This window comes from Vanessa cardui, chromosome 7 (assembly GCF_905220365.1).
Source record: "Vanessa cardui chromosome 7, ilVanCard2.1, whole genome shotgun sequence".
Taxonomy (NCBI): domain Eukaryota; kingdom Metazoa; phylum Arthropoda; class Insecta; order Lepidoptera; family Nymphalidae; genus Vanessa; species Vanessa cardui.
The window spans coordinates 1,289,126-1,312,075 of NC_061129.1; the positions used below are offsets into that span (position 1 = coordinate 1,289,126).

Sequence of the window (22,950 nt, forward strand, 5' to 3'; positions counted from 1 at the left end):
AGAAATCGCAGGTTTGTAACATTTGGAGTGTTTTTTAAGCAATTGGCAGATTTAGGAAGGTATATAATAGCGATATAGGCTTTTCGTAATTGGTGCTGTATATTTTTAGTCGTATTATAATGGTAGTATAACCACAACAGGTTAAGAATGTTAACATTACACACAACGTTTCATTACACATAGATTAAAAAAAGACATCTTGTTTTGGCTATATTTATATATAGCACTAAAATCACTGTTTCAAATTAATCTTAATGAGTCCTGTCCTTTAGGAGGCGATAGATAAAGTTAATAAAGCGAATTATATAACTACGATGTAATTTCTGATATCATTTTAAAATTGGAGGTATTATTTTTGAGATCTACATTATTCCAGATGATCATAAGTATTAAATTAAATAAAATAGTTATTAAATGCGCTTAGTCCTTTGTCTTAAATATTTTATTATTAATCATCAAATTTAATTTTTATTAACATCAAAATTAATTGTTGTACATATTTCTAAAAATGTTTTGAGGATCTGCCTGACGTTGGTTGCTAAGCAACGCTTTGTTATTAAACATTCCACATCGAATTTGGCTGGAGTATAGATATGAGGTGCCAATAGTGGCAAGATAATACATAATATTATACAAAAAAATTTATGGAAGTAGCATGTAACTTTTGCTTATACTATTGTTAGGTCTTTTAATTTTTGATTTATGTTTTTAAAAAAAGGCTTGTTTATAAAAACTAATTTCTAGTATAGCAACACTTAATACGTAAAATATTTGGCGGGCTGCTCGACGATTGGCTGATGACAACGTGATGTCAGGAATATGAGCCAATCGGGAGCAGAGTTTTACGGCGGGAAAAAGTGACATTCTTCTTGGCTGGTTGGCGGTGGGGCATTCTGGCGCGAACTTGAAAAGACGAAAGTCTAGTCGACATATATTGATATAATTATAGTCGAGATATATTGATATAATTGTATGTCGAGATATATTGATATAATTGTATAATTTATATTGTAGTACTGCTATAATATTTGAACGAATAGTATATGTAAATGAGTGCAGTGTAAAGTCTAATAAACTTAATAAGTAGATTGTGGTGTTTCTTTGGGAGTGATCTCACATTTCAGAAGTGGGATTCTGCAACCAAAACGTAAGTAACACGCCCAGTTGTTATTGCGGTTATAAAGACTGTTTCGTATGGTTACTATGGCTGGGATATGGAGCTTTCTAGGGCTTTCGAGGCCGTTTATCTAGATTCTCTTAGGCCAGTATAGTAATTCCGTTACCTTGTTTGCATAACCTAGATATTAGAGATTTTGCTTATTAGGGAAGATGGTGTATTGATGGCTGGTAAAGGGATTTTCTAGGGCTTTCGAGGCCGTCTATCTAGATTCCCTATGACTAGCTTGATTATCTCATGCTTATTAAAACAGATAACATAGCATTTATGCTTTATTGAGACTACTATTAATAAAGTTAACTTTTATTTCAATTTGAAGACGTTACGTTTGCTTATAGTATTGAAATAAAATGAACAATCCCAGCATTTCAAATAATTATTTTTGCAAGTTTTAACTCATTTACGTTCTACCGACGCCGGTTTGGAATTATTTATGTTTTGTTGTTTTTCCAGGGTTACCGCTGTTATGTTTTTGTATATCTAAAACCCTACTGTTGTAAGATTTCAGACCATGTCAGAAACGCCGGTTAGAAGGCTAGAAACTCCATGTCGCAGGGAGCCTCACTCTGCCGCGCGGAGTCGAAGTCAAAGGCTGTCAGAAGATCGTCATCGGCCAGAGCTGGACATGGAACTGAGCCGGGAGCGTCTTCGCATACTGGAGGATGAAGTAAGACGGGAGCGCAGCCGTATGCGAGTCGCCGCTGACGTCGATCGCGCTTCGCATCACACGGAGCTACGAGACGACAGCCGTTGCCGCTCCTCCGCCGCGGGACGGCGCCGGGACGCAGAGCTACGTGCAGAGCATCGTGTGGAGCGCGAGCAGTTGCAGCGCGACCACGCCCAACGGACAGAAAGGTCACGTAGCCCGACTTTTTCAAAAAAAGATTTGTTCGATATTATTAAGAATTTGAGGGATGGTCTAGCATTACCACCTGTGAACCAAAGCGCATCACAACAATTGCAGAAAATTGATCATAAAAATATATTGCCGGATTTTGATCCATCGACTAAAAGTCAGCGGATGGACGTATGGTTAAAAAAGGTTAATGAGTGCGCTTCGGTTTACAGTTGGGATGAAAGAACCACCATTCATTTTGCTATGCAGAAATTGCAAGGTCTGGCCAAAACGTGGTACGAAAGTTTAAATACTATCTTATATACGTGGCAAGAATGGCAAGCAAAATTGTTAAGTGCATTTCCGTGCGAACAGAACTATGGCCAGACCTTGGAAGACATGATCAAGAGAAAGAGTAGATACAACGAATCCATAGAAGTGTATTACTACGAGAAATTAAGTCTAGTTAATCAATGTGATATAGTCGGTACTCGCGCAGTAGAATGTATAATACATGGCATTACAGATAAGACACTCAAATCGGGAGCTTTAGCATTACGTTGTACACATCCTGATCAGATTTTACAGTATTTAATTAGTAATAGGGATTACAATCAATCCGGTCCGGACAGATTTCATGCTAGGAGTAGGAATTTTCATAGTTCTCAGGGTTCTAACTCGACGAACTCTAGGCAAATGGCTAGACCAGATCGGTATGCAGCCGGATGCTACAATTGTAAGGAAAGGGGCCATAGTTTCTTGCACTGCCCTAAACCACTGCTAAGGTGCACACGTTGCAATAAGATAGGTCACGTTGCGGAAAAATGTTTAAGTAGGTTAGATGATAAAACAACTAGTGGTAATGGTACGGTGCAGAAGGCTATGCGAATTGATTTTATGAACAATGAAAACACAAGTATCAATGTGGCATTCATAGTTCAATAGATGGTTATATTGTCGTAATGGTCGTGCCTTGTTCTGATTTTTACCGTATATCGCCTAAGCACGTTTTTTGCCGCGGTGAAAGAGTAGATGTTGTAAATAGGGTCGTCAATGAGACTGTTGTAGAAATTGAGCAGGAGTTTGACGAAAGTCAGGTGCGCGTGGGTGAAGAAATCTCTGAAGATGTAAGGCGAGATCTCGTAAAAATACTTAAGAAATATCAACATTGTTTTGCATATTCCTTAAAGGAGCTGGGTTGTACCAATGTCACCGAAATGAGCATAGAACTTAATAGTCAGCGTCCAGTCGTTTATCGTCCATACAGATTGTCGCACCACGAGCGGGAGAAGGTACGTTCTATGGTTGGCGATATGCTAGATGCTGGAGTGATACGAGAATCTGTTTCCGACTATGCCAGTCCTATTCTGCTCGTGCGGAAAAAAGACGGTTCTTCGAGGTTATGTGTTGATTATCGCATGCTTAATTCGGTGACGGTTAAAGAGAGATATCCTATGCCTCTTATTGAAGATGAGATAGCACGTCTCGCTGGGCAATCTTGTTTCATCACCCTCGACCTAGCCTCTGGCTATTATCAGGTGCCGATTTCGGAACAGAGTAAGCATTTGACCTCATTCGTTACACCGGACGGCCAATACGAGTACAATCGTATGCCGTTCGGGCTAGCTAATGCACCTGCCGTATTCCAACGTATGATGAATACAATACTAGGTTCAGCTCGTTTTACTAAAGCAACAGCGTACATTGATGACATCCTCATTTTCGGTAAAGACGTTAATCAGTGTTTAGAACGATTGGAAGAAGTTTTACAAATGTTAGAGAAGGCGAGACTTACCCTAAATTTGGCAAAATGCGAGTTCTTGAAAGACAAGGTACACTATTTAGGTAATGAAATTAGTGCACATGGTATCAGGCCCGGTGAAAAGAAAATACGTAGTGTTATTAATTTTCCAAAACCTGAAAATATACACAACGTCCGGCAATTTCTAGGACTTGCCAGCTACTTTCGTAAATTTATAGAAAATTTTGCGCAGATCTCGTCTCCTCTTAGCAAATTACTTAAGAAAGACACGTCCTGGGTATGGAACGAAGATCAAGAACAAGCGTTTGAGAGGCTAAAAGAAATATTAGCTAGTAGACCGGTTCTAGCGATATATGACCCTGCCGCGGAATCGGAATTACACACCGATGCTAGTAGGCTAGGGATCGGTGGTATTCTTCTACAGCGAACGCAAGGCTGCGCGAATTTCCACCCTGTTGCATACTATAGTCGGCAGACTTCTCCCGAAGAGAAGAACTTCCACTCTTACGAGTTAGAAACCCTTGCAGTAGTTTGTTCTCTTCGTAAATTTAGAGTTTATCTGTTAGGGAAAGAATTCAAAATTGTTACAGATTGCAGCGCCTTGCGTTCCACGTTCTCAAAGCGGGATCTAATCCCAAGAATAGCACGGTGGTGGTTGACGCTACAAGAATTTAACTGTACAGTTGAATATAGGGCTGGTACTAAAATGAACCATGTAGACGCTTTGTCTCGAAATCCTGTAGAACCATCGGAAAATCTCGAGGTTCAGTTTCCAATGATATTGTCCATTAGTAGCGATGATTGGCTTTATACACTCCAACTAGGTGACTCGGAGCTATGCAGAATAATAGACATATTAAATAGCGATCTAGACGAAAAGGGCCTGCGATACATTAAGGAGAATTATATCATTAAAAATAATCGATTATTTCGTTACTTGAATGGGGATCAGGATAGTATTAGATGGGTAGTTCCAAAAGGTGCAAGGTGGCAAATATGTAAGCTTAATCATGACGATATTGGACACTTTGGGGTTTAAAACTTTAGAGAGAATTAAAAATAATTATTGGTTCCCAAAGATGTCCAGGTTCGTCAAGAAATATGTGGGAGCTTGCATTGAGTGTGCATATGCAAAAAACAACTGTGCTACTAGGGAGGGTTTACTGCACCCCATTGCCAAAGTAGAAATACCATTTCATAGTTTGTATGTGGACCACCTTGGACCCTTTGTGAAGTCTAATAGAGGTTTTACTTACCTGTTAGTTATTGTGGACGGTTTTACCAAGTTTTGCTTTCTCAAACCCGTTAGAAACACTAACACCCAAAACGTAGTTAGGGTTCTGGAGGATATCTTCAGCACTTTCAGGAATCCTGACCGTCTCATAAGTGATCGCGGTAGTTGTTTTACGTCACATTCATTCAAGCGTTTTTGTCTAGATAGGGGGATAAAACATGTTCTAAATGCAGTAGCTAGCCCCAGATCAAACGGTCAGGTAGAACGGTACAATAGAACAATATTAGATTCTCTGAAGGCATTTAGTATTAAGCATGGTGAAAAAGAATGGGATAAAAACTTAGGTAAAATTCAATGGGGACTCAATAACACTATTCAAAAAACAATAGGAAGGAAACCATCAGAAGTAATGTTCGGAACCTCTATGAACAGCGAATTTAACCCTATGCTTAATGACGCCACAAGTAATGCTAATAGTAGTAATAACGAAGATTTAGATGTCATACGCGAAGAAGTTAAAGCTAGAATAGATAGGGAGCAGGTTAAACAGAAGGATAGGTATGATAGTAATCGAAAACCGGCGCGTACCTATCATGAAGGTGACCTAGTAAAAATAAAACAGACATGTTTTAATAACGATGGACAAAGCAAGAAACTCATGCCCTCTTTTATGGGTCCATATCGCGTTAGTAAGGTATTAGGCAGTGACCGTTATGTTGTAGCAGCCATACCGGGCTTAGGGTATACCAAAAACAGACGCCCAACGACCGTTGCTGCAGATCGCATGAAGCCATGGATTCATGTGGCTGCTCTAGAGGTCGATGAGAACGACGAAGTTGATAGCTATTTTAACAACGAAATTAATACTGACAATATTTCGAACTAGTTTACTAACATCTTATTGTATGCCAAATTAAGGATTTGTTATGTACAGAATATTTTTCGTTGTTACAGAGCCAGCATGCGAGAATCGATCGGTTCGCAGTTCGCATACTACGAATGTTAGAGAAAGACCTACGGCTGCTCCACGAGCATAAATCGATCGGCTCGTGCGGGCGTCGCTAGGCATCCTGATTAATCGATCGTTCAGGAGGTTAGGGCACCCTGATTAATCGATCGTTCAGGGATCTAGTTTGTTTACGACATAAATCGATCGGTCGTAAACTTACTCTGTTGTATGACCCAATTAATCGATCGTTTGGGTTCATTTCGATAAACTATTTAAGAGGTTTCGTTACATATATGCAGAAGTCGAATATAATGTAATGAATTGATTAAATATTTAATATTATTCTTAAAATGTATTTTGTTAACTATGCTCAATGTAATTGATATCAATTGATAAGTTGTTAAATCAATGACTTTTTCAGTTAGTAAAGATAATCGATCATTTAACTGTCTGGTTAGTTTTGTGACATAAGTCGATCGGTCGTAAACTTACCCATGACGTAACAACCCAATTAATCGATCGTTTGGGTTAGTTTCGAAAAAAATAGCAAAAGATTTCATTATAAATATGTATTTGATATATGTATAATCGTTGTAACTCAATTTTACTGTTTTATTAAATTTATAACAAGTTTATTAGTTGATTGCGAATAGTATGTAATAATTCTATATTAAAGACATTTGTTATAATTTGTTACTAGTACATTTTCAGAGTTTTTTATTATTGTAAAAAGTTCAAACAACTGGCCAAGAATCCGATTGTTAGGTTTCCACCTGGAGCCGTGTGCAGGGCCGCACACGGTGTCAGGACGGACGATTGTTAGGTCTTTTAATTTTTGATTTATGTTTTTAAAAAAAGGCTTGTTTATAAAAACTAATTTCTAGTATAGCAACACTTAATACGTAAAATATTTGGCGGGCTGCTCGACGATTGGCTGATGACAACGTGATGTCAGGAATATGAGCCAATCGGGAGCAGAGTTTTACGGCGGGAAAAAGTGACATTCTTCTTGGCTGGTTGGCGGTGGGGCATTCTGGCGCGAACTTGAAAAGACGAAAGTCTAGTCGACATATATTGATATAATTATAGTCGAGATATATTGATATAATTGTATGTCGAGATATATTGATATAATTGTATAATTTATATTGTAGTACTGCTATAATATTTGAACGAATAGTATATGTAAATGAGTGCAGTGTAAAGTCTAATAAACTTAATAAGTAGATTGTGGTGTTTCTTTGGGAGTGATCTCACACTATGCAGCTATCTCGCGATCGAGAAATGTGCTTCTACCGTCATACAGTTCACCTTGTACGGAGGGTAATATTCATCGAACTTGAGTTGATTAGAATTGTTTTATTTAATATAAGATTTTAAATTAACATGGTTATTTTTATTACGCAGGAAACGTACGAGAAAGGAGGTAATCCGATATGGGCACTTCTAACATTATCAACATCTACCCGCAAACTTCAGTCTCGTGAACAAGACATTCGTAGATAATGTCGAAATATCGAGCTCCACCGAACAAAAATAAAAAACATGCTAAATATCCCGAAATTAATACCTTCAGAGCTTTATTTAAATCACATTATATTTTTATAACTTAAGAGTTACATTTTCTATGTAACATAATTAATATATGTATTTATTGTAAATATTAGCACTAAGCTAATTTGTTAATGGGTTAAATAAATAAATAAATTTATGTAACTCACCCATAGTCATACCCGTAATTAGCACTCGCATAATATTGAAGTTCGACGGCTTAAAGCTACTGTATCCTGTCGTAGTGGTTTCGTAGACGATCCAAAAATAGGAACCCAGGTGAAGATTCCAAGGCGATTCAGTCAGATTGAAACGAACTAACACAAAACGATTGGATGGGTCAGTGTAAATTTGTTAAAATGTTTTATTCTACTGAATAAATAAGTACGTTTTAAATATGAAAAGACGCAATATATAGCAATATAATAGCTATAAAAATATTTTGTTATGTGCTTTTGTTTATTCTATACCTTTTTTGGGTCAACATGCGTACACACACAGAAAAAGTTAAAGTACTCAAACAGGGACAGCAGGAAAAAAGTTTTATCTTAACATTGCATTGAAGTCATTTTCGGCCATCTGTACGATTAGTAGTTTTAAAACATGGCAAATGATTTTAATGAAGTTTTCACAAATGAACACAGTGATTCAAAAGGAGTTTCAGAAAATTTACACATTAGTAAAAACAGTAAAGCGTCTAAATCTCATTATCTTAGTATATATAATACTTTACAGTTCGCTAGAAGGTTATGATAGATGAGACTCTATGCCGAGAAACTCTACAGTAATAATAATATTTTTTTGATGAATAGGTTAAACAGCAACTGATCAAGAACTCAAAAGTAATATTATACAGAGGATTAATATGTATAATATAATGCATAGTTCATACTAGAGAAAATTGAAGCCAGGAATAAATATATGCATTTATATTTTCTCTAAAATATATACTTACACGTAGAATTAAAAATCTGTATCCAAGAACCGCCTTTATCATCGTGAGGCACGATAAACCAAGAACTACTTTCGATGGTGTAGAATATGTTCGCAGAGCAGTATACCATAAAACAAGTCAATACATTCAGTAATGCCAAGAACAACGGGATAGCTTTAATACTGGAATCAAATCCATGAAAAATAATAATTAAAAATACTTAGTACACATTACTGATCTTACTGTTATTTTTATTAAATAGGTACCACCTGATTGTGATTGATTCCGACCAATCATTGACATTACTGATTCAGAATAAAATAACATTCTTTACATCGCCAATGCGCTCTCTTTTCGAGACTAACCTATCCTAACCCAACCGTTATGGCCCTTGTGCCTGTTACACTGACTCAGTCAAAAGTTCAAAACCACAACAATGACTATTCATTACCGTTTTTAACATAAAAGCACACGGTGCTTTCTGATTGTCATTTGACAGTGAGCTTAATGCCAGTGAAGTGTAATTATAAGGTAAAAAATATTTGTTCCCATGCTTGACACCGTATTAGTATTCTTTGAATATATAAATATAAATATATCTTTGGGCAAAGTTCATTGCAATTTCGTTTGTCAAATAAAAACATCGTAAGAAAATATGTGTATTTGTTGAACATAAAATGAGACCGTATCAATTAAGAGTTGATATACAAGTTGTTAATGAATATATAATTTTAACAAGTAAAATTCTTACACGAGCAAAAGATCTCGTCGGATGAGACCATTCAGACCGAGCAAGGCACTTGGCATCCTGTACAATTGCAGAACTCGATTTAACATAAGAAACTGCTTCGCTGGTGCTTCTCTGTACTTATCCTCTAAAATAAATTTAAAAAATAAAATGAGAAATTCTTAAAAAAAAACTTTCTTCAAAATACAAAGAACATACTGCAACAAAGTATTAATAATTTGGATTTAAAGTATATTAGTAAGGTACGTATATATAATATTACTTTGGACCTGCAACTACACCATTTAGTCTTGAAATACATAAATATCTCAAAAATAGGAGATCAGATAATAATATACGTAAGATACCAAGTTTTCATCGACTTTAATGCATTTTATATATGTATGCCTTCACAGAATTTTAAAACTTATTAACTAAGAAGACGCAAGTTCGAAATGATAAGTAATTAGAATATGAAGTATAATTACGAAAAGATTCCTTCCAAGACGTTTCTAGTCGCTCTAACGGTAAACATCCAAAGAGATCCGTCAGAAAAGCCCCTTTCAGATAGTGGGCTGCGGTGCTTGCGGGGTGATACACCAGAATTCCCCTGTCGTTGTAGTAACCAATCAACATTCGTTGTAATCTGTGAAATAGTAAGCTTGTATTAATTTTTTATACTAAAATATTCTCAAGTTGTCGAATCTTGAGCAATCTTGAAAAATGGGATTCCAATTTTACTATAATTATACTGGTTTGGTAAAGTGGTTTAATTATGCCGGTTTCTGGTCTATCTGCCTCCCTTTCACCTAATTGTTCAAGAGATATTTTTGTGTATCGTTTTAGGAGTGTCAGAACCAAATTGTCATTCAATGCAATGTGCTTTTAATAACACCGACTCACTTTTTTCACGTTATTTTTGTTTTTCAATAAACAACAACAACAGCATGTAAATTTCCCACTGCTGGGATTTTGCTTCCTCTCCCTTTGAGCAGAAGGTTTGGATCATAATCTACCACGCTGTTCCAATGAAATAAAATAAGTAATAAATTACAACAACAACAGCCTGCAAATTCCCACTGCTGGGCTAAAGGCCTCCCCTCCCTTTGAGGAGAAGGTTTTGGAACATATTCCACCACGCTGTTCCAATGCGGGTTGGTGGAATGCACATGTGGCAGAATTTCTATCAAATTTGTCACATGCAGGTTTCCTCACGATGTTTTCCTTCACCGCCGAGCACGAGATGAATTATAAAGACAAATTAAGCACATGAATCAGTAATAAATTAATGGAACTCCAAATAAGTGTAAAAAAAAGCTAGAACCAAAACTCACATATCAAAATACGCAGAAAAATCAAGCATCGTAGCAATGAAGTAAAGCCAGGGCCATTGTATAACCAGGTACGTATATCCAGGATACACCATAGCGGAGAGGATCGCGCAGCATCCACGAAACCATTCGTGATGGACCACGTAGCGACTATCCGGCCGGATGGTGAAGCGAGGGAAAATGTACCTTCGACCAAAATTATTATAAAATTTCATACCGTATTAGGACTGACTACAATAACCATGCCGGCAAATGTTGAGGTATATTTGATCTTTTAAATAAAACTAATTATAACGGATGAATCGCGTATATTAATTATTTTTAAACATCCCGACGTTTCGAGCACTTTGCAGTGTTCGTGGTCACGGGTAGACTCGTTATAATTAGTTTTATTTAAATGTGTAATAATCGCGAAAATTTAAGACAATATTTGATCTTTGCTTCTCATATATGTAATTAAAAACAAATGACGAAATACATAAACGCCATTTTTAATAGAGTATAGTATAGTAGTTACCTCAAAAATGAAAGTAATCCCAATCGATAAAACGGTTGAAGAAAAGCATTATCCTGTTCAAACTTTCGCGGCTCACGGAATTTTTCAAAACTAGGCGCCGGTTCTGGTATCGTGTAAGTCATGAATGATTCTCGACGTATTTGTACACGCGGATATAGCTAAAGAGATCAATTTTAGTAATAATTCCAAAAATATTTTCTACAAAAAAAAATATAAATAAATTTAAAAAAAACATTGGACAACATCCCATACATTACTCTGATCCCAATCTAAGCAGCTAAAGCACTTATTTTATGGAAAATCAAAAGGAACAACGGAACCACAAACACCCAGACCCAAGAGAACATTGTAAACTAATCAACTGTTTCTACATCGACTCGACCGGGAATCGAACCCGGGACCTCAGAGCGGCGTACCCATGAAAACCGATGTACACTACTCGACCACGGAGGTCGTTATATAACTCAGTTACAGCCTCTAACCTAAGGTCTCCTGCAGATGGAGACTTTAAGGAGAAGCTTTGGATCATATTCGTCACAATTTTTTTCTTTACCACCGAACACGACTTGAATAAACACAAATTAAGCACATGAAAACTCAGCGGTGCTTGTTTGGGTTTGAATCTGCAATCATCGGTTCAGATGCAATCGTTCTAACTACTGAGGCATCTTAGCTCTCAATTTTTATTATTAACTATACTGTAATTAATTATATAAAAATCAGATAGACATATAGAACCTCACAGGCTGGTCCTTGATGAACTGTATAGCATCATTTATTTGCGGTATACCGATCACATTCAATAAATGTTTTCTTGATATTGAAAATACTTCGACGTATGTCACTGCACGTATTGTATAATATGCTGGCAGCCCTGGCGATTCATTTCAATTGTATAATTTAAAAACTTCCAAGTTTGTAAAATTAATTTCAATACAGAGGACAGCTGAAAAATAACGCTTGACAAAAACCAATTATTAATTTGTAAGGGTTATTTGATTTCATGGAGCTTTCCCATCACCCAATAGAGAAAGTAGCCGTATTTAGTTAATCAGTCGCTCTATTGACTGAGTTCTTTAATTATATACAGTAAAAAATTGACTGGACTATTTCCTCCTATAGAATTACAAAAACAAATCAATTCTAAAAGAGGCACAGCGCTAAAACCTTAGGATCTAAGATGTTATGATCCTAGTGCATAAAATTGTACGTAGTCACATTTTGATCTCAGGCATACGTGGGACAGTAAAATAAATAATAAATGAAAACTCATGCGAACGGACCAATTCTATATCTTTAAAACTACCGCTTTGCAAAAAATATGTACAGATGTTTGGATTAGGCATATTAAAGTATGTATAGTAAGAAGCATCAATAGCCTAATGGTTTACGGGCCGCCTAGCGATGTAAAAGTCGCAGGATCGATCCTTACCCACTCTTAGCCCAAACTAAGTGATAAGCTTAATATAAGTGGTAAATAGGAATATTACCTACCAATGTCTTAATTACTAAGGGGTATTTTTAATGAGTGTAATTAATGCCTCTTCTGTAATAATGTAATAGTGTACGAATCGCCACTCACGTAAAAGACAAACGAAAACTCCAAAATGACTCCGGCAATTTATTTCACCGACCACTTCTTTGGTATCCGGACTAATGACCTGCATACAGAAATATGAATAGTAATTTGATTTGATTTGATTGTTTATTCAAAAATTGAAAATAAAATTCCCTTACTCATAGAAAATACCCTAACCTGAGATGAACCGGCGAAAGAAATTCGCGAGTTACATTATTTTGTCAATAATATTAGATAAATTTGGAAAAACATAACACTTAATGTACATTCTTGATTTGCATAGGTATTTTACCACAAAATATGACAGACATAATTTGTCAACATTCCACTGTCTTTAATAAATAAATAATAAATAAATGATTATTTCATTAATAACCAAGACAGTACAATAAAATCTCAAAGGTTGACTTCCTCTTTTGAGTGCCGTGAGCTCCCGTGCCAGAAGAAGTCGCTCTTCCTTAACCCACTCATACTTTAATTAAAAGTTATAAGATGAAACAAGCTAAGAATTACAAAAAAGTAAAAAAAAAAGTAAAGTGTGTGTGTGTGTGTGTGTGTGTGTCTTTATTCTGAAGACAGTGGAATGTCTGATGGTTCGGCGCCATTTGTGCGGATATAAATGCTGCAAATACCACATGTTTTTATTCAGGGCTGAGCGTAAGATGAATTATACGAGTAAGCCCAAACTAAACAAAAGAATTTTATATATTTATTTTTTATTTTATTTTATGGTTTAAATTGGCGGACGAGCATATGGGCCACCTGATGGTAAGTAATCACCATTACCCATAGACAATTAAGCTGTAAGGAATATTAACTATTCCTTAAATCGTCTATGCGCCACTAACCTTGGGAACTAAGATATTATGTCCCTTGTGCCTGTAATTACACTGGCTTACTCACCCTTCAAACCGGAACACAACAATACTGAGTACTGTTGTTTGGTGGTAGAATAACTGATGAGTGGGTGGTACCTAGCAGAAAACTCAATTGCACTCGTCTAGATTCAAATCTACAAAATTCAGTGTTCTATTCACTGTATATTGTCAATTTGGGCTCTATGCCCTGTAATTATTACAATATTATAATAAACGTATTGCTCTTAATCTTACTAAAATATTACAATATATAATTATATTATAAATGTGAAAGTAACTCTGGCTGTCTGTCTGTTTAACTAACAAACCACATTTGATGAAATTTTGGTATGAAGCAAATTTGAACTCCAAGGATGGACTTAGGCTACTTTTTTGCCTAACACACAAACAAACGGCTGATATCGAGCGAAGCCACGGGCAACAAATAGCTATTTATTTATTTCATTACTAACCTCGCATATTCCCCGCTTAACAACGTACATCTCGTTGACCATGTCACCGGTGTTCAATAGAATCTCGTTTGGAGATGTGCAGAACAATTTCGCCTTTGAAGATATATTCTTCAGATCTTCTTTATTAATCAACTAATTATTGACATTCATGTTTTAGTTGGGCAAGTACCGAAAAAATCAATCATAATAAGCTCCTATAAGTATTGGACAATTTTGTACTTAAAATTATAGGCATATCTTGTTCATATACCTATTTCTCTCTGGTCGTATCGAAATACTTTTGGGACTATGACAGTAAAGTCATAAAGAGTGGATCTGTGCTTGTGCACTATAATCTGTATACCCATATAACAGTGACAAATCACTCACTGCTCAATCATGAAATCTTAGCAACTACAACACTTACAAATTTGAAATCCTTTTTGGGAGGAACCAATCCTTATAAGTTGTATATATTATACATATAGCCGCTAATGGATTTTGCGCAACGGGGTAAGAAACTTGTGTGAAAATTTCTCGCGGTTAAAGCTACAGCTTCAGCCATTTTATAATATGTAGATAATCTTTGCTTCGCTTTAATGACCGTTTTCATGATATTGACAAAATTTAGGAGGAAAACAGTTACAAAAAAATAACAAAAAACACCAAATTATTTCGCATTAATTATATATAATATACAAGACAGCTGGCAGGAGCTGGATGCGAGTAGCCGATGAAAGTTCACAGTGGCGTGCATTTGGAGAGGTAAATGTCCAACAGTGGACGTATATGGGCTGCTGATGACGTAATATTCACCTTCATGAATGGTATGCAGAGAATGTACTTGCTCCTCTGTCTCGTAACGATGTCCTGATACACGTGCGCCGGTAAATCGTAAAATATCGAGCTTTGTTGATTCGTTATTGAATAAGCCTACAATTGTACATTATACATTACAACAACGTTGTTGAAAACATTTATTAAACACTGACAGATTTATTTTTAATCCAGTCTAGATATTTAATAACAAAATAAGTACCTATATCGTAGCTATTGATATTTTAAGCATCTAGTCTCACTTTTTTACGCTGGACATATTTATGTGTCACAGTCACACTCAATGGTAAGTATAGCAATCTAAGATGAAACGCGCTTGTTCAAAATATGTCTTGAAAATGCCCAAATTGTAATGCTCAAGAAATACAGATGCATTATGAAAGATAAAAGAACATTCCATACCTTGATTGTGAGCATGACAAATGAGGCAACGCTTCGTACCTTTGAGTAGAACGCCTTTTTTTAAGTAGGCTTTTGCAAGCACTTTTTAAACGTCATTTAACAACTATATTTTGTTTAGCTACTTCTGAATTTGGCATGTATTTCTCTATTACAGAATAGACATATCTTTGTATTTTACTTAATTATGATGTTATCATATCATAATTAAAAAAAAGTATTTGTATAAATATTAAAGTATTTTCGTAACCTTATCCGTATACCATCGGAGCTGTAAATATTCAATAAACCGCTGACTGATAATGGGATCCACCTCGTTCTTTATCAAAAAACTTGCTACGTTTTCTATACATGACTCGTAATCTTCCCTGGTATTATAAAATATATATAATAAATCATCTTATACATTATAATCCATTCCGAAGAACGAATAAGCTTGGTTAACAGATTTGCTCAGCGATACTGTTAGTAGTGTACGATACACTATTAACAGTAGTTGGCCAATATATCTCGCGTTGTTTATGATAGGATGATGTTAGGCAAATGGGTAGATTATGTCCTTTATTGAAGTTCAAGTTTCCTTCACACCAAAATTTGTCAAATTCGATTCATTGGTTTGGTCGTGAAAGAGCAACAGACAGACAGAGTTACTTTCACACTAGACTACTGAATCCACTTTAATTTTACTACCAAAGTTACAATAACATTTTCATCGACGTTCAAAATGTAATTTTTGAATATTGTAGAACATTTAGGTCTTCGAACAATGACATCACGTCAAAACCATGTCAAATTTTGTTTATTTGACTTTTGTGCTCTTGTAGTCAGAATAGATGATAATAACAAATGGATTATGCTTAAATACCTCAGAGCTGTCGTGACCATAATTGTAGCAGAATAAATCGCTTCGATAGATATGTAAAGGACGATGCAGATTTCCAAAACGAACATCGTGTAGAGGACATTGTTTAAATTCTCTATGCCCCAAGTTTCCATGTGAGCTACAATTTTAAATATACTTTACTAATTATTAAATTGACGTATCCGACAAATCACAAAAGCATAAACGAAAAGCTTAAGCGCAAAAATGGCACTTTTGGACAATGAGGCCATACGTTTTTACTTTCAATATAATTTCGCTATAACTCATAATTACCATACATTTATATATACAAATCAACAAGGCAAAAATGAGTTTAGCATTGCAAATAATAAACTATCACTAAGGTTAATATTTACTTGTAAAAGTAATCATAGAGATCGCCCAATACAGCCCAAAAGTAATTCTATTTTCAACTGTATCCTCATCTAAAGGTTGGTTCTCCCAAAAAGGTGCATGTGTAAAATTTGAAACCAGACAATAACCAAATCTGAAATAATATTTTCAAGACACATATTAATTATCAAAACTAAAAGTGAATCATCTACAGAAGAAAGATTGTAAGATCTACAGAATACATCTACAGAATTTATATAAAATAATATACATATGTCTTTATTTTGGATGACTGGTACGAATATAAACTACATATGTCTTTATTTTGGATGAAAAAACGAATTACACAAAAGAAATGTTTTATATGGGTACTTACTGAAAACACATAAATCCCTGCTGCAGTGCCGCCAAAAAATAGCAAGAAAGAAGCAATAATACCGAATACGACATAAACCTTAGGAAGTTACTGTGATACACGCATTCGTCCTCTAATCTCTTTAGCATTCGGAAGACCTGAAAAAAATCTTTTAATAACTGGAAATCATTTAAAATAATGGCCTAACAGTAACATTATCGTGGAAATTAAAAGCTGAGTTTGAGAAAAATATTTAATATTTTTTAACAACAATACGTATATAAATTAATAAGATATATAATGAGGTTACCTTCGACAACCTCAAAAGTTTATTGAGTCCAGCAAAATGGCCGTCACCGATAAACTCGAATATGGGTAATGTACCAATAATATCGAGCACAAACCACTTGTTACGGGCTTGCTGAGATGATGTCTGAGCGAGCGTTATTGGTACTCCTGTGAATATTTTCTGTTTATACGACTGTTTGACGACCTCCGTGGTCGAGTGGTGTGTATAACGGTTTTCAAGGGTACGCCACTCCGAGGTTCCGGGTTCGATTCCCGGCCGAGTCGATATAGATTATCATTAGTTTTCTATGTTGTCTTGGGTCTGGGTGTTTGTGGTACCTTCGTTACTTCTGATTTTCCATAACACAAGTGCTACTAGCTACTTACATTGGGATCAGAGTAATGTATGTGATGTTGTCTCATATTTATTTATTTATTTATTTATTTATACATACGAGTGGAATGTAACCAGACAAGTTTTCTACGGAGCGAAATGGCTTTTTGAAGATTTTAATTGGGAACAAACTTATATGTTAACAATGAGTTACAATATCAATTACGAGAGTTTCAGGGCGAATTCATTTCAAATCATGTAACAATGTATGTGTATTATATTTATAAGTTTCAATATATACATATTGCAGTAAAAATCTAGGTATTGGTTATCCTTCATTTAATAAATTATTTGGCACAAGACATTCATATGAAAGTATTTAAATATTTATTAGAAGATTACCGTCTTCCACATTGGCACCTGTAGACAGATACACGATAAGATCCAACGTATAAATCACCGTCACGACATAGTCATAAAACCTGAACTCCAGAGGCGCGTGCTTCTTGTACACCAAGTAATAAGGGTGCGTCTGTAAAAATATATTATCCTTACAATTTTGACATTTGACTTCCTATTTATTAATAACATTTATACTAAATATGTTTTTATTATTCTACTAAATATTGTAATAAGATTTGTTTCGAGGAGGCTAGTCCAATTTTTGACAAGAGTAGATTCACAAATCTGTACACAAAAAATATTCAAGTAATCAATTAATAGTTCAAAACCTGAATGCTTCCAGGTTATTTTATATATGTTCCAATTACATTTTTATCAGCTTAAATTGGTTTGTAATTAGGTATTATACCATAGTACTCTCTAACATTAGGTACGAGTAACTAAATCAGATTAAATTCTGCCATATTCGTTTTTTGGAACATAAAAATGGCATTATCGTTTTGAATGTAACAGATCTGACGGAAGGCATTTATCAATATCCAATTAAATTAAATGCAAATATGCTTTTAAATACTCACAATACAAACAATAATAATGAGTACTGTGACGAAGGAATTCCAGGCGATTTGTAATGAGGATTTGGGTTGTAAAATACACGGGAAGGTCGGCCGGAGACATATCGCGTCCGCTTCGTCTGTTAGCGATGCATCTGCCCTCTTAAACATACAATTGGAGATGCTTAGATACCACACATAATACGTACGTATATAACACTTCATATGTATATTTTAATTTAGGACATTGTTGAAAATAGTATCAAACAAATCATATTAACCACAATTATTGCTAAAAATGTATAAATTCATGTATTTAATGTAATCTATGCGTACATCAATTAAAACCTTATTTCTATTGTTAAAAGAGATTGGCACGCATCCAGAAGACCTAGAACAAAGCCTCGTCATTAAAAAGTATAAAAGTGACAACCACAACAACAAACAAACAACAAAAGCAGCCTGAAAATTTCCTCAGGCCTCCTCTCCCTTTGAGGAGTTCCAATGCGTGTTGGTAAAATACACATGTGGTGTAATTTCTATGAAATTAGACATATGCAGGTTTCCCCACGATGTTTTGCTTCACCGCCGAGCATGAGATGAATTATAAATATGAATTACACAATTGCACATAAATTTTCTGTGATGCTTGCCTGGGTTTGAAACCGCAATCATCGGTTATGATGCACGCGTTCTGACCACTGGCTAAAAGTGACAATACTAACATTTCTCATAATATAACAACCAGCAATCTCAATCATAATATCGGTTTGAGAAAGCTGGCGATTTCCGGCAGCGTCCTTCGACTCTTTTAAATCCATTAAATTACGCTTGAAATGTAGAATACTACTTTTATATCTGAAAATTGATAACATCGCTTTATTTATTCGTAAAGCAAAAATAGATTAAGCTTAAAGCCTAGAAGGTAACAGCTTACTTTGCTTCATCAGGTATTCGGGTAGCATAATGCTTCTTGACTTTCTCGAAATGTTCCTGAGTCAAAAAAAGAAAATATATATTTTGAGTCCAATACACAAGCTTCAAGAATACGTTTTGTATTATTCTTTTCACATTTTATTACGAAAATATATCTCGACACACACAGGAGGAAAATCAAGGAAAACGTTACGAGAATCCTTTCAAATGTCACATGATATTTATTGTGTCTCTTAAATAAATATATAGCGGCTAATTAGTTTAATAGACCTCTTATTTAGGAGCCTAGACATTTTATTAAATGGCAGTGTTCAACCAGCGTTATGTGATACTTTTTTTATTATTTTTTTTATGGAATAGGTTGGCGAACGAGCATATAGGTCACCTGATGGTAAGAAATAGTAACTATTCCTTACATCATCAATGCGCCACTAACCTTGGGAACTAAGATGCTATGTCCCTTGTGCCTGTAATTACACTGGCTCACTCACCCTTAAAACCGGAACACAACAATACTGAGTACTGTTGTTTAGCGGTAGTCGGTAGAATATCTAATGAATGGGTATCAGGCGGATTTGCACAAAGCCCTACAAACCAAGTAAATCATTCATCGAATATCTCTTTCGTTTAAGTAATTTACTATACATACATTGACAATTTCAGGGAACTTAGGCATATATAAAAAACATTTCAAGCAGGATAATCATATCAAATTTGTAATTTACGAATTCTTGTATATATATAGAAAAATAAATTCAGACTTGCATTAAACGCCCCCAAGGCAATCGCACCCTGACCGTTCATCTTGCCATATTTAATTACAGTCCTCCACAAGTCCGCAGTATTAAGGACATGCGCAGTGCAGAAGGTAGCTGCTCTGATCTCCACATGGGCACGACCACACGCTGTGACGGGACTGGCCGCACAGGGAGACAGGATGGTACCACGGATCATTCGTAACATTGCTGTACAATCATCTTCCGCTGTAAGCATCTGGGGACCGATGTTAATGATCAACATACTGTTATAAAAGTAAATATATATTTTCTTATAGTCATACATAACTATGTATAAATAAGAAAGAATAAAAAATATTTCTTATTGTTGCTCTTGTTCGCTCTAGTTTTCGCATTAAAATCGATTCGATCGAGAGATCGATTTATACTGAGACTCCAAGAAAGTACATAGGCTAATTTTTTCCCTGACGCATGACAACCAAAACCCTAAATCGCGCGCAAAGCCGCGGGCGACTAGTAGTTTATGTATAGAAATAATACTTAATGATATATTTTGGAAAATATAAATTAAATACACTAACCTCAACGTCGCCGTAAGTTATGTAAATAGTGGATGATTTCTTGTGATTTCTCTTTATAATCGTGTCTCCTGGTATGTAGTGTATCGTTTCCATTTTCTTGGATACTTCCGATAGAAACTGGTAGGACAAGTCGCGGAGCATCCGACACTAAGTAACATTGTCACGTACATTAAGCATACTAATTTTATTTCCATTTATTAGTTACATAACGAACACCTATACAAATATTATAATATTATAGACGATCAAACCCCTGAAACGAATTTGATGAAATTTGCTATTTGCAATCCAAAATGGAACCGGTGGAAAAATTTAATCAGGAAATAATTTTAATGTTAAACAACTTTTTATATTAATTACAACCATTCCGGACGAAATTACTTCAATAGACTAGTAAAAGTCAAAAAAAAGTCCCAAAATTATGTGTTTTACCTGAATTTATACTTTTTTTACACTAATATGTATAATTTTTAGCATATGCAGTTAACAACTATTTTTATTATCAGGCATAATATTCGAATTCAGAAGATAACAATGGCAATTAAATTCGATGTCTGTATCGGACAATATTTTGCGACTTACGTTTTAGTTGCAAATGTAAAAGAACTTACCTTCTGCGTAGCCTTAAAGTAAATATCAGTGTAGACGGTAGCGGTGAAGGATGGTGGAAATAATGGCAGTAATTTCGTAACAGACACCGCGCGCTGCTTGTGCCAGTACATCTTGTAGAACTTCTCCACTTTGTCACGCAAACTCAGAGGTATATTTGATACTTGCTGAGAAATAATTGAAGACATCAATGATTTAAGTATTAAATAATATCAAATAACACTTTCTATTTATAATATAACAGTCCGTAAATGCCCACATCTGAACAAAGTCCTGGTCTGTAAAAATATTTGGATCTTATTTTAACCCAACTCCACTTCACGATATTAAAGACATCATTTAGTCTGACTTGCGACCTTCTGGTGATTGTTTGATGTCATCTTTCACAGCCCAACAGGTGATGAGTTACAAGTCCTTGCTGCTTGCTTTAGTACAAGGCCACAATATTAGGTAAAGATTCGTGTTCCATATCGAGTCATGTATTTTTTCTATGTTTTATCAAAATATCATCATTGTGCTTCCAATCTTGTGAACTGAGACGTTATGTCGTTTGTGCCTGTGACATTGGCTCACTTAACTTTTAAACCGGAACTTGACAATTTTATATTGCTGTAATGTGTACTACATTGTTGCTTGATGGTAGAATGCCATATGCCTAGGTAGTCCCTACCTGCAAGCACTTGAGAAAACGCCCTTGAAGCTTGAAAAAAACCAAGTAAATGATTGTGTTAATCAATTATGCAAGCAATAAATCAATAAGCACCATTTCTTTCATGATTAGGCGATATCTTGTGCGGAAGGTTTCCTCCGGTCTCATGTATATGCTGATGACCAGAGACAGTGATGCGACTGCCGCGCCGGTCACAACCAAGCAGCCGGTCATCATTACCAGGAGGCAGATAACACGTTCTAGGTCATTCGCTGGAGCGATTGATGGTCTAATAGAAAAAAAGGTTTATTTATAACTAGCGACCCGCCCTGGCTTCGCACTGGAGCAATATAATACTAAATATACTAGAGAATTTGTTTATTTACATCACATTACAGACTTTTAAGTAGTTTTAAAGATTTAAGCGTTCATAAATACAGGGACGGTTAAATTTTCTTCGTCGTTTATAATTTTATTTGAAGATCAAGCTCGGACTAATATGAATTATATCAGAGATGGCGAATTTGGATTTGTTCATTTTGTCGAATAGCTTCATCATGTCTCTGAGATATTGCCGAGATACATTTCGACTTTAAACAGTTTTATTAATATAAATTACCCTATAGGTATAAACATTTTGTTGATGACGTAGATAGCACTAATAAAACGTCCAGGCAGAGAGTCTTCGAATCTCTCAGCGCCTCTGAGCTGGTTGTAGTGCATTTCTGACATGGTACGGCGTATTTGTTTCGTATATTGGCTTTCCATCTAAAATCATAACAAAAATATTGTTTATGAAGTATGATTCATTGATAACTTTTGGGTATTTTATCTGGCTTAAATTAAAAACCGTAACGGTAACGGTATCTTCCTATCCACGTGTATGAAGTTATAGACCACTTTTAAGATTTAAATAATGTAACGATATGCTAAGCCATACTAAGCCATGCTAAGCCAAGCTAAGCCAAGCTAAGCCATGCTAAGCCAAGCTGAGCCAAGCCAAGCAAAGCCAAGCAAAGCCAAGCCAAGCCAAGCCAAGCCAAACCAAGCCAAGCCAAGCCGAGCCAGCCAAGCCAACCCAAGTCTTGGAATTGAACAGCCGACCCATTCTTTTCCAACCGGCAATTGATAAGTTTATCCAAAAGAAA

General features: G+C 35.5%; 1 protein-coding gene across 1 annotated transcript in view; it reads right to left on the bottom strand.

Moving 5' to 3' along the window:
• Window positions 1–22,950, bottom strand: part of LOC124530912 — a 45,269-nt gene that overhangs the window by 13,990 nt on the left and 8,329 nt on the right. The window contains exons 4-27 of the mRNA XM_047105280.1: window positions 22,422–22,570; window positions 21,917–22,091; window positions 21,156–21,320; window positions 20,545–20,691; window positions 19,992–20,219; window positions 19,228–19,283; window positions 19,016–19,148; window positions 18,315–18,452; window positions 17,737–17,866; window positions 17,023–17,168; window positions 16,734–16,870; window positions 16,381–16,511; window positions 16,007–16,142; window positions 15,392–15,509; window positions 14,722–14,838; window positions 13,927–14,058; window positions 12,600–12,678; window positions 11,761–11,891; window positions 11,018–11,175; window positions 10,504–10,686; window positions 9,658–9,815; window positions 9,194–9,317; window positions 8,494–8,624; window positions 7,679–7,825 (exon numbers count right to left, since the gene is read on the bottom strand). Of these exons, the coding sequence (XP_046961236.1) occupies window positions 7,679–7,825; window positions 8,494–8,624; window positions 9,194–9,317; window positions 9,658–9,815; window positions 10,504–10,686; window positions 11,018–11,175; window positions 11,761–11,891; window positions 12,600–12,678; window positions 13,927–14,058; window positions 14,722–14,838; window positions 15,392–15,509; window positions 16,007–16,142; window positions 16,381–16,511; window positions 16,734–16,870; window positions 17,023–17,168; window positions 17,737–17,866; window positions 18,315–18,452; window positions 19,016–19,148; window positions 19,228–19,283; window positions 19,992–20,219; window positions 20,545–20,691; window positions 21,156–21,320; window positions 21,917–22,091; window positions 22,422–22,570 (3,349 nt within the window). The remainder of the gene's footprint in view (window positions 1–7,678; window positions 7,826–8,493; window positions 8,625–9,193; window positions 9,318–9,657; window positions 9,816–10,503; window positions 10,687–11,017; window positions 11,176–11,760; window positions 11,892–12,599; window positions 12,679–13,926; window positions 14,059–14,721; window positions 14,839–15,391; window positions 15,510–16,006; window positions 16,143–16,380; window positions 16,512–16,733; window positions 16,871–17,022; window positions 17,169–17,736; window positions 17,867–18,314; window positions 18,453–19,015; window positions 19,149–19,227; window positions 19,284–19,991; window positions 20,220–20,544; window positions 20,692–21,155; window positions 21,321–21,916; window positions 22,092–22,421; window positions 22,571–22,950) is intronic.